The sequence below is a fragment of the Bombus fervidus genome, chromosome 7, assembly GCF_041682495.2.
Source record: "Bombus fervidus isolate BK054 chromosome 7, iyBomFerv1, whole genome shotgun sequence".
Classification (NCBI taxonomy): Eukaryota; Metazoa; Arthropoda; class Insecta; order Hymenoptera; family Apidae; genus Bombus; species Bombus fervidus.
The window spans coordinates 9579026-9591588 of record NC_091523.1 but is presented as its reverse complement, the minus strand read 5'-3'; the positions used below and the strand labels follow the sequence as shown (position 1 = coordinate 9591588).

The following is a 12563-nucleotide window of genomic DNA, read 5'->3' as shown; positions in this document are numbered from 1 at the left end:
GACGGTCAATGTTCCAGGATTCTGAAGTATATGCGACAAGCTAGAAAATTCAAAGAACCAACAGATTTACAGGAAGCGCAAGGTCAAGATAAAAGCTTATGTTTGTAATTGGCAGGACGCTTGAAGATGACAGCGGATGTCATCGAATGTTACCGGATTTTATGGAAAATTTAAAGCCTCACACAAGCGCAGAATGTAATATGTCTAGTATCTTGAAGTTTGTTTATTATTTTTATTTATTGTTTCTTGAGGATGAAATACAATAGATTTCTATCGAACTGTTTTTTGGTTAGTTGTATTTGTTGTGTGTAGATGAAGATTAATCGTCAAAAGTTATTATTATAATATAATAATATTATAATAGAAGTTATTATATAAAATAGATTATTATCAACCTACTAATGGAACTATTTATATTTGAGAACTATAATCTTCTTTAAAATGTTTGATGAAAGTAGATAAGAGTACTAAAGAAGCAAATGAAAACCTATAATTAGTAAAAACTAAATTAGTTAAAAAAAAGATAAATTCACTCTTATAGTTTGATAGAATAATAATGCGTAATCGTGGCTGGGAAAGTAATAAACGCGAAGCCTCAGTCCAAGTCGAAATTAACTCAGCTTTCGCCGCCAGAGAGTTCAAACCGAGCGACAATTCGCTCTTTCTTTGTCCCTCTAAGTTTACTTGACAGTATAATTAGTGCGTGCAATTAGTCCAGCTTGGAGGCAGACTCGATGAAAATTGCACGATTTAACAATTGTTTGCCAGAAGCCGACACAATCTCCCGGAACCGGGATAAATGTCTCTCCGGGGACCTCGTTTAAGTATGCAGGCTCCATTATAGAAAAGGATCGATGCCAACTCCTAGAGCTTGGCCTGGTTAAGTATTCGTGGAATCTTTCTCTAGCTTTGAAGGCAACGAGACCTAACTGACTCCGATCTCCAAATTCTTTTATATTGGAAAAAGAGGAAAGTAAAAAAAAAAAAAAATAATAACGATAGAACTAGAAAACGGGAAAAAGAAAAACGAAGCAAACCGCAGCAACGCCAAAAAGAATAGCGCGGTCGCAATTCATTCGATACGAAGGGAGTACAAAAAAATGGGAAGGATAACAAAAAAAAGCTACGAAACAGGCGACCAAAAAATAAAAAAAGAAGGAGGGGGAAAGGTTTTGTAGCGGTCCGAAACGTCGCGTCGTTCGTTATATTTCTACGATGTGGCATCAGTCAACCCAGATTCACGGCGTTGAAAACGCATCGGTAGCAACCTTGACCCAGCGAAGCGCAAACCACGAGCGGAAAAATTCGTGAAAGCGGTGGCGAGACCCGTGCACCGCTGCTGCTCTGTCCGGATCCGCCAGCGCGAATAATTTCACGCGGTTTCAACTGCGTAGGTGCGTCAACGCGATTTTAGAAATACGAAACCCAGCTGCGAGCTAACCACCGCGCCGCCGGCCTCAATCTGACAGACACGCGTATCAGCTTCGCATTTCGTCGGTGGAAATTTCTGCCCGTTTTTTCAATCGTTCGTGTCTGTCTCTCGTTCTCTTCGGCTTCCCTCTCTTTGACCACGACAAAACATAGCCTTGACCGTTTAACGCGTTTCCGCTACCGTTAAATCCGACGAAAAATCTGGAGAAGGCAACGTCGACCGGTAGAAAAATCGCCGCCGTTCGAACTAAGCTTCCGGGGTTTTACAGAACTTTCCTCGTTTAGTTTTCGTTACGGTGTTATGTATATGGGGCAAGCTTTTCAGAGAGTCTGAAGATTTCTGGATGCATTTATTTCCATCTCTCCTTTTCCCTTTCCATCTCCGCGTTCATATCGATGACCGAGTTCTGTTTAATTTGCCTCTGGGAAATGGAATTACGTTCTACGACGAAAGAACTACATTTCGCCCTCGCGAGACAAGAACGATATTTATGAATTTGTGTCACGTTCTCTCCGCAACGGGTCTCGCGTATTTCTCGTTTCATTGACACGAACCAAAGGCGACGAATATGACGAAAACTAATTTCTTTCACAAACTGCAATCTACTCTCTGATAAATCTATTTCGCTAAGAGAAAGCGACGAAAAGGCGAAAGAGGAAGCGCGGTGCAGCGAAAAACGGGCGTAGAGCTTCCGCGCTAATAACGCTAACTTCCGGCGTGTCGACGTCGTAGTCAGCAATTTCGGCGAGAGAAGATTCGCTTGGGCGGTTGTATCGATCGACGAAGATGGGCCCAAACGCTCGACACGAAGGACATTTACTTGCCGACTGAATTTAGTTATGTTGGCAGCGAAATTCCTGATGAAATTCGTGGTAAACGTTATTCCCCGAATCCACCAATCTATCGTTGCTCAGCCACGCGGGAAATCACTGCAATTTATATGTACATGTACGAGACTAGCGAGAAAATTCAGAGAAAGAAAATCTACGTGTCTCCAATCTCGGTTATGTTCTTCTAGGTTTCGATACTGTCCAATGACGTATCTAGGTGATCCATGCCACAGGACAAGGACGAATCTGTTAACCCTGTGCAGGAGGATCCTGTTTCTCTTTCGCCATCGCCGTGGCTCTCCCTATTTTTTTAAACGCTTTTTCACTCAAACTGTGTTACTTGACTCGTTGATTCTCGCTCGTTTCGCGTACAAATACGTAGTTGTATTTGAATATTCTGAGCACTTGAAGACTATGATCCTGTATAAAAAGCGTGCATCCCTTGGAGGATACAACGTTGTCGTTATTTCTACCAGATTACGTTCCCGAATTTACACGGTCGTGCTGTGTTAGCTGATCGATACTCCGCTTCGTTAACTCTGCCGTCGCTATCCTCGCCAGTTCCTCCAACTTATTTTTTACCCCGACTCTCTGGTGTCACGTATATGATCGATATATAATCGATGAAAGACAAACAATGAGTCGTACAATTGATTGGACTTTGTATATTTTAACGTATATGATCGTTATAATTCGACTACTCGAAAACGAGTATCTTCAATCGTTTTAAGGGGTACTACGCACGTCCGATCGGCAGCTCAGGCGCAGCATCTCCCTGGCGCCGGCTCTTTCGGTTTAGACTTTCCAATGCCATTTTTTTCGTTCATCGTGGACGGTAAGTTTTTCAGGGGGAGCTTACAAAGCAACGCAACTGACGCAACTGAGCAAGGTACCTTAGTACTAAATAACAAATTACTGCTCAAATAATGAGAAAGATCGTCGGCGACAAAAAGCCGATTAATGAGCTATCGATCGGTAAATGTATATTAATATCATACGGTCTTAATGAAAGACGTTCACAGCTTAAGATTCAAAGCGTGTCTACGATCCTAAGTACGACTAAGGTAACGAGTGTCGTCATTTAACGCTTCGATTTATAACCTTGCTCTGTCGGTTCAACTGACTATTGGATTGGCAACTAAGTAAGTGCGAATTTTGACATTAGGTGATATTGACAAAGTCCGCAATCACTTAGTTTCCAACCTAATATATCCACGTCTTACTCGTACTCGTAAAAAAGCTAGAAAGAAGATACTTTCTATGGATGTATCTCGATAGTAGACTAAGGATGCAAGCAGCGACCAGTCCAGTTAGCGAAGCGCTATGCAGCTTCTTCCTGCATTTTACCATTTTTCTCCTTTTTCTTACTTCTCTTCTCAGGTCGAGAAAGTTCTCCGCAGTGACGTAAAGTAACTTCTCAATTGTAGCCGAGGACGTGCTTTATTTCCTGGCTCGGCAACGAGCAGGTTCGCCGCGGGGACGCCTCAGCGACAGCATTATGCAACGGTTGTTTCGTTTCCGCGGCCAAGTTTTCTCCACTCGCGAAAGCTAATGACGTTAGGCAGATTGTTTCCAGTCCATCGTCACCCTCGCGATCTTCAGCCGAGTTTGCCCGCGGGCGGAAACAACGTGTACTGTTCGACCAACTGAACGATATATTCCGTGACGGAGACGATATTCGATAGACTTTGTAACTCGAACAACTGCCAACGAACACGTATAACTTTGGTCGACCTTCCAGTTCGTTCGTGCTGATTAAATGCGTTCTGCTAATGTTCGAAAGACTCGTTCCTTTTGCCTTTTACGAGGCTATTTCAGCGACGAGAAACCAACGCAAAGAAAGAAAAAGGATCTCTCGTTTGGAGCGTCTTCTCTTTGCCTCCGCCATCCATTCTTTGTGCGTTTCCTCTTTCAGAGATTCTCCTAGGTGACGCGAGTACTAACGACTTGGGACCACGAAGAAACGAATTTTCCGAGCTTGGGTATCAAAACAGCAATTGTCGAGCAAGATTTTATGAAAACGTTGAAGTTTTTCATTCGTGATTAAAAGAGATCAGAATTTGAAAAGTTTGTCCTTGAGTATGTTAGATATCATGGCTTGCATGGTAACATTGTTAGAACATCTGAAACACGTTAAATATTAGTAGGCTTTCGATTATCCCAAAAATGTTTATCTAAACGTTCGGCTCTTTGAATGTCTAGCGAGTATGCAAATATTGCAGATATACCAGTAATGTTATTACATCAGCAAGCGGTAATGTATGTATAATGTAAAAGCCTCGTGTGTATATTGATTCGTGGCTCAACTATATCGTAAGAGAAATCGATACAAGATATACGACTAATGCATGTGCACACAATGTACTATGCGAAGGATAAAACGTTGATACGATATAGAAATTATGTAGGTGCAAATGCTGCTCCTACAAGTATTTACGTGTTTCACTGAGGAAATATATGCGTGGACGAACGCTGGATACGATTCACCGATCGGCCTAAAAGTGGCGTTTAATTTTTTTCACTATACGTGAATGAACCCAAGAAGGAAAACACGTTTCAAATTGTACATGGTCGTTGCGCTTTTGAAACAAGAGGATAAAAAGAGAGCGGTTTTCGATCGCCGCTTTATAACGTATATCCGAGCTTTCGAAATCTAATATCGGGAAAACGCGCTGTCAGCCGCAGACCAACGATTATATCGCTCTTTGTCCGCTTCCAAAAATCTGTACATATCTTGACAATCTCTGTGTGATAGAATAAAAATAAAATAAAAATCGAATAAAGATCAAATAAAAATACGATAAAATATAATATGGAGAGTAAACAGAAGAAATTTCAATATTCTACATGCGTCTTTATGTAGATTTAGAATAACATTACGTTAAAGAGAAAAACAATTGCTTTCCATCGAGTCTGCAATCGAGTTAAAGAGAGAGAGAGAGAGAAAGAGAGAGAGAGAGAGAGAGAGATCTGGTGGACTGGCAGCATAAGACGTATAATTTCCAAGTTTCATACCTTTGTCTACCGATGTGGGGGTGGAATCGAGCAGAGATACGTACAGAACCGTGAAATAGGGGAGCACGGTCGATATCGTTCTCGAGAAAAGTTCTCTACGCTTTTCCAGCGTATCTGTAACCTCGTTATGCGCGAAAACAAGCGACTGGGATAAAATTCTGAACGATGGGATTTTATAATGGGTTATACACAAGGTGTTCTAGAAAGGTAGGTATGTATACATCAGAGATGATTCGAGTATACAGAAATAAGAATAAGGCTTTCTACGTAATCATTTAAAACGAGCAACTTCGATTCGAACGAAAGAATTTACATGACTTATCGAATATCTCTCCATTTTTGAAAGAATGTCGAGTGTTTTTCAAGTTTGCTAATACTCCTCTTGTGTATAACATCAGAGTGTAAACTTCAATGTAATCTATTAAAACGTACTAAAGATCGAAGACTTTAAGTACTCGCAGAAATTACAACAAATTATTGCGACAAATAATTCGAATTTAACAGACTTTCCAGACTGCTGATAACGATATGATTAAAAGATATATTATCTTCGACGATAGTAAAAATGCGACTCGATCTATTAATAATAAAATGTAACCGGAAGATATTATATTAGACATCTGAGAAATTAAACGTGGAACAAATTAAAGAAAAGAAGATAATTATCCTTCTCGTGGATCTTATAGATCCACGGCCTGATTACTTCTTCGTAGACAGTATATTAAAGTTCCATCGACTTTCCGATATACGGATCATATTCGTACGAACTGTATTTTATATTTTTAATTAAAAAATTTATTCCTCGCGCTTCCCACATTTTGAAACGTCCTGTATATACAATAGAATATGCAAAATTTACGCCGATGAATCGCCGATGAATTTGAACGAACGTGTCAACGACCATTTCGACGCTCGACGGTGCCAAATTAAAATTTTGATTCGATATGAAACGACAGGTGGAAACGTTGGACGTTGTTGGCAGCGCGACAAAGGCTTTTAAATATTTCAACGTGATAACAAACGACGCGAACTGCATCATGAGTCGACATTTTCATCAACGGCGCGATATTTCCGTCTGAAAGTAGCAAACAAAGTCATTCGACGCGTACAAATACGCGTTACGAAAATTAAGCGCAGCTTTTATAGTTCCGTTGGCATAGTCTGCGATCGATTTGTGAACAGTCGCGAGCTTCTCCGTGCAAAGCAAAGATAAACTTTATCATAATCTTACGTTAAATTTATATTCGATTGTATTTATTTATAAATCGTACTTGCCAATTTTTCCCTCTGAAACGTTAAAACGAAATTTGAAGCAAGCGATTAATAACGCTAAAAAAAAAAAAAAAAGAAAAGAAAACAGCAACGGTCGACGTTAAAATACGGTGCATTCCGTTCGTCTGCATTCTGCAACACTTCAACTTGAAATCGAACGGAAAAGTAAATAAATTAATTATAACAGCGCGAATAAAAATGTTCCACTCGTGACGAGTATCTAGCAAAATGATCGTAAATTAATTGGTTTCTACCAATACCCTGTTACCTTATTTTGCTCTCTGTAGAATAAAAGAAATATACGATACCGTGCGAACGATCTATCGATCGATCGTCAACGAATGGATTATGCGAATCAACGATAAATTGTATCCATCGTCGCGTTACCGTATTTCAAGCGACTGTTTCGTATTTCACGTCGAAAAATATCTCAATAACCGACGCAGGTAAATCTCATCGAGCTTCCTCTCAATGATAATCAACGATATAACGCGCCGCCTCCTTCGTTTTTTTCTTTTATTTTTTCATTCGTTCCACCTATTTCTCTTGACGCGAGCTCGCTCGTACAAGTGTTTTCTACCAAAGAAATATGTACATGACAGCGCGTGATACGCTGGAAACAGAAAAAATACCAGCTGCCTCGCATCGCGTACTTGAGTAAACATTATTGATGAGATCTACGCGCAAGAAATTTGGTGCTGTCTCTGCGTACAGACATGAAGAAATCGCGCTGCCATATACTCCAGAAGAGAAACGAATTTCTTTCGAATGCAGGAGCCAGCAACGGTATAGATTTATCCCGTGGAATAAAATATGAATCGAGTTAATGGCGAGGAAGAAGAAATAGAAATGAAGCGGAATAGAGAGACAGGAATAAGGAAAAGGAAAAGATAGAGATCGCACGGCTAACGGAGATGAAGCAGAAGGAAAAAGGAAGGACAGAACGAGTTATGAAAGCTAATTTAATAGTTGGGTAACACGATAGCGGTCTCGATATCAAATCGTTAAACTTTATCGACAAAGAGAACTGCATCATTAATCGGACAAGCTGAACGTGGGTGAGCCGAGAGATCTAGACCGCTGATAGTTGCTTGGTTGAATTTTTTACTGGATCGCGTAGCTACCGTATATTTCGAAGGACATTTGGAAAAATCAAATCTCTCTGGTATATACGAGATACAGTTAAGCGAAAGTGTGCGTCGCGAGTGCGCATACGGAAACGAAAGAAGCTTTCTCGTTTATACGGATAAATGCCGCTCGTGATCGCTAAACCGACAACCAAAAGACGCATAAATCTCTTAGAAAAACGTCCATGATACTCCTGCAGATTTGCTTTGAAGGATTTAACTGCCAACGACGTGGACCTACGAAGGTATTTTTTATTTCAATTATTTCATTTTTGCCCCTCTCTCTCTTTTTGGCTTTCAAACTTTTTTAACTCTGATGTTCGCGCTAACGATTACGTCGAAGACGTTTTAACTTTCTATCTGGTGCCTCGTTTTTAAACTTCTAACAAGAAACTACGTTACTTGGCTGGTAATGAGCATTCGTTATTGTCTACCGCTGTTTTATCGGCGAATATAATAGCAATAACATGCTTGCCTTAAAGGTAATACGATCGTAAACTGCGTCGTAATTCCCATCCTACTCTGTCTGTCTTTTCTCTTAACTCCACGCAGAAGCACTCGAATCGATCTGTTATCAAAGTCTGTTTACTGATAAACATACTAGACGAACTTAAATCCTTCTGCCAAGATCCTACAACTTGTCGTAACATCAAGCAGAAATAACTGAGAGTCTGAACGAAAGTAATCCTCGTTTTCGGTGCTTTTTATAATAAGCTACTTTCATCGAAAGGATAAATAGAATTCCTTTTTCCTCGCACTTTCTCATTAACAAGAACTGTTTTCCTGCTCGTAACAAACATAACTGGCAATGAGTCAGTTCCTTGAGAAGTCCTTCCAACTCCTTCATTTCTGCCAACGTGGATCTAATTAAAAGTTTCCTTCGCTGTTATTTTCGCAACTCACCGACTTAAAATCATTTACCATCGCAAAAGGTAAATGCGTAAAGGTAAATATCCGTTAGAAATGATCGGCGCCAAAACATTGCGGAATATCAGCATTAAGTATCGAACAAACAAACTCTTACGACATTCTCTATCACTTGCACGCCATACTACATAACGTTTAAGTGTTATTAATACGTAACGTATCTGGTTACCGTTCGTACTCATTCGCCAGAAAGTAGAGAAAACGATGAGAAAAATTTTGCAAGGACTCACCTCCACCGAATGCCTGTTGTCCTTCCTTGTCCTCGGATGGAGAACCTTCTAAACTCGCGGGACCACTGTCAGCTCCGCCAGTTGCGCTGTAAATACGACGAGAAAAGCACTGAATGAGGAACTACGAGGAAGGTTGCACCTTGTCGTGCAGTCAACGCTATCCTACAGCGATTTTCAGAAAGCTTAACGTAGGATGCAGATCGAGTATACGTGGAGAAAGAAAATAAATTACGCAGTGCATTAACGTGTCAAGTGAACTTCAATGACTTCTTAAACGGTGTACAAGCTACCTTGATTTTTCCAATACCTACGCTTACCTTATCGATCGATTGATCGAATAATTAAAAAAGAAGCGTGTAAATCGTTCTAACAACAGTGGGAGCCATCACAAATGTGCTTATTAACTCTTTAACTAATCGATCCTTTGCAGTCGCACACACCCAGCTCCACTCAACATTCTATTCTCGCTTCATTCGTTTTCTGGATATAAAACATACTGTCGTTTGCATCAAAGCACGAGATTAATCTAGCGAAGCTTAATTTCTGCATTCTTGGGCAATCTAAATGTGCGGAAATATACAAAATATGTGAGAATATCCAAATGAACGTACTCGTTGTATTATCGTAGGATAAGGCAACGAATCTCTATTCGAATTCTATTTCAACGTGATGATGAAAATACAAATTTGCATGAACATTTGGCAGTGCGATAACGTGAATTGAGATATAAAACATAGCGAAATCACAGCTCTCTTAAAGTAACTTTATCGGACACGATCGCAATAAAATGTCGAATTTCACTCGAACGGCAAAGGATCGCAATATCATTTCCAAAAAAAACCTCACCGTGGTACGGTCGAGACTGCTTCTGACAAGTTTGTCCAACTATGGAGAAAGACAGTATCGATTAAACAAACAATTTGTAGCAAATTCACATATATGTATGTATAGCTTACTACGTTCACTATCTTATCTAAAAAGCAGAAAATATATTATTAACTTATTTAGCTTGTGTGTTACGTTTAACTACATCTTTGAAGATACCAAGAAACTCGTATTACGCTTATCGCAGTTACTACCATTTTCCATAGTTGGGCAGAAGAATGAATGGAACGTTTCAAGAGTTCTTACCTGCTGGCGTCGTCGTCTTTCGTCTGTTCGGCGACGGTACTCTCGGTATTTTGCGCCATTTGAGATCCGTTCATAGGTTTTCCCGCCTGTGATTCGCCATCAGCTCCCTGTCCAGCACCGCGGCTCAATCCCGGAATTCCTCCGCTGAACCAGCCTGTCATCTGCGATTTCACACCAACCAACATGCTTCTGGTCGGGCTACGCATAAAAGGAACGACTTTTTTTAATTTAACACAGCAACTGTGGGTTTCGTTCAACATTGTATAGCTATCGTAATACAAAACTAAAAAAAAAAAAAAAAAGAAATCAGAAACCGATATTTCAAAACAGAAAATTACATACGAGGGAACACAGAGGAAAGGAAAGTCGGACGGGAGAGAGCGTTCGTTGCGAACGAATGTTTTTCTATTTTCGCGCTAGTTTATACAGCGGTAATTAGCCGAGTCTATTTACTTTTTCTTCTTCCTTTTTTTTAATCGTGTTATCGTATAACATGGCAAAGTTCGAACTGCGAGTTGCAGGTAATAACTTGAACGAGAAAGTTGGAAAAGCGCATCGTCTAGCAACGTCGTTATTAAGAGACGTTAACGCGATACAATTTCACCAGACATTTATCTTGATCGCTGTACTTATTCTGCCCCATTATTCTCCATTCGCGTATATAATAATAATTACAGTAGCAGGAAGCGCACGAAATTCGCTAAGTCGACCAGCTTTCTCGCTGAAATTTTGAGAACTGTATAAACATCGTGACGTGCTTCTCATTTTTACTATTTGCCCAACCTCGTTGAGGTTGCCTTCTCGCCATGGTTACCTAACGTTCCAGGGAAACAGGCCAATGGAAGGAGAACGTACTCCGAAGTGTGCTTTCGATTGCTGCGTATTCGCTGTAAATATGTTACGTGGAAAAACGGGTCAACGTGATCGAGTTAAGTAACAAGGGCAACGAGAAACACCGTGGCAACTGTAACTCGTTTAATAAATAGTACCGCGGCTTTTATAAATGATTTACCGATGTTATAATTTTGTCCAATCAATAGGCAGATCTGTGGCCGAGGATCGTGAAAAATCTCATCTCCCTAGCACCCTTTTTCTTGCTTCTTAGCAAGCGGTTGAACAACGAACGACCTTTTCCGGCGATATGTATCATTTCCTTGGTCTAATTAATTTTTATCGGCAACAATAGTCGGCATCGGTTTTTTTTTTAAATTGACCGTAGTCGATCAGAATCGAAAGTAAAGACGAACTAAAAATCATTGTGGGGTAAATCGAGAATTTACGAATTTGGAATAGCCACGTATTTCAACTCTTACGAGTATCGTGTCTTTATCTTCGTAATTAAATAAATTTGTTTATAACGATAAGCACACAACACGTTTTCTCTGTTTTATGAAAAATATTATGCACCACCATGCGTCGTGTTACCATCGATGGTTACCATCTTTCTATTAAGCTTCCACCTCTTACAAAACATTTATTATAGAGTTTATTGTAAAAATAATTTGTTAAACATGGGAACTATTAACGCCACTCCTCGGAATTCCGCATACAAACCTCGAAGAGGCGCGTCAATATCGCGATAACGAACACCGATGCTTCGTTAATAATCGGTATGAAATGCGCATCAAGCCGTTGCAATTGTTTTGATTTATCAATAACTCATCGTTCGTCGAAATAACAAACATATTTCCCTAAAATATTTCATGATCGAGGAAAAATTAGAAAATTTATCGTCTCTTCGTTCGTCGTTAAACCATGAAATAAAAAAAAAAAAAAAAGGAAAACCGAGGAAAAAGAAGGAAAAATATGACAGAGAATAAAAGTAGCAATAAATATTAGAGAAATGGGAGAAAGGAAAAAATTACGAGGTCTCATTACTATTATACGAAATTTAACAGTTTCGTGGGAGGGCGACTGCGGTGGTATCGATTGCGACCTATATAAAAGATTACGACCGCCCCCCACTCCTTTATGGAAACATCGCTGTTTCTTCGTACACGAATGGAACTCGTTCGAATCCTCGACTACACCATCGTTCAATCACGTATATAGCGTTATATCGCCGACTTCTTAGAAAACATTGCTTCCGATCTTCCAACGGGGAAACAATTTTTTCAAACGAGCAGAATTTCCACGCCGGAAATTCTTCCACACCTTTGACGAGATTCGTGTTCGTCAACGATGCATACTGAAATGTTTATCCCGACAGTAGTCGAAGATCTGCAGAATATAATCAACCGGGCAACTGTGTCGAGAAATTCCCTCTCGTGAAACTGTTTCGTTTATACGATCAATGAAAACGACCACGATCTTTCATCTCATTTTCTTTTCCTTTTTCTTTTCACTCTTGGTATTTGTTTTCCTTTTTTTTTCTTATATTTTTCTCGTTCTCCTTTCCTTTTTTACGTCTTTCATAGAAGACGAGTGGCGCGGTCGAATCAAGAGGCAGCTCGATAACGTATCTGACTTGGAAAGCTGTGTTCATCGGCAACGTCGTGCTTTTTTCACCTTTACCTAGTCGTCTAAGGAAAAATAGTCGGACGCGATCGAATAAAGGGAATTAAATTAACGGGTGAAACCGTGACTCTTTGGGAAAAAA

General features: G+C 40.0%; 1 protein-coding gene across 4 annotated transcripts in view; it reads right to left on the bottom strand.

Moving 5' to 3' along the window:
• Positions 1 to 12563, bottom strand: part of Sap47 (Synapse-associated protein 47kD) — a 92206-nt gene that overhangs the window by 77561 nt on the left and 2082 nt on the right. For 3 of the 4 annotated variants that reach the window (XM_072007118.1, XM_072007119.1, XM_072007116.1), the window contains exons 2-4: positions 9965 to 10162; positions 9680 to 9718; positions 8834 to 8919 (exon numbers count right to left, since the gene is read on the bottom strand). In XM_072007118.1, the coding sequence (XP_071863219.1) occupies positions 8834 to 8919; positions 9680 to 9718; positions 9965 to 10162 (323 nt within the window). The remainder of the gene's footprint in view (positions 1 to 8833; positions 8920 to 9679; positions 9719 to 9964; positions 10163 to 12563) is intronic. The other variant, XM_072007117.1, reaches the window with a different exon arrangement.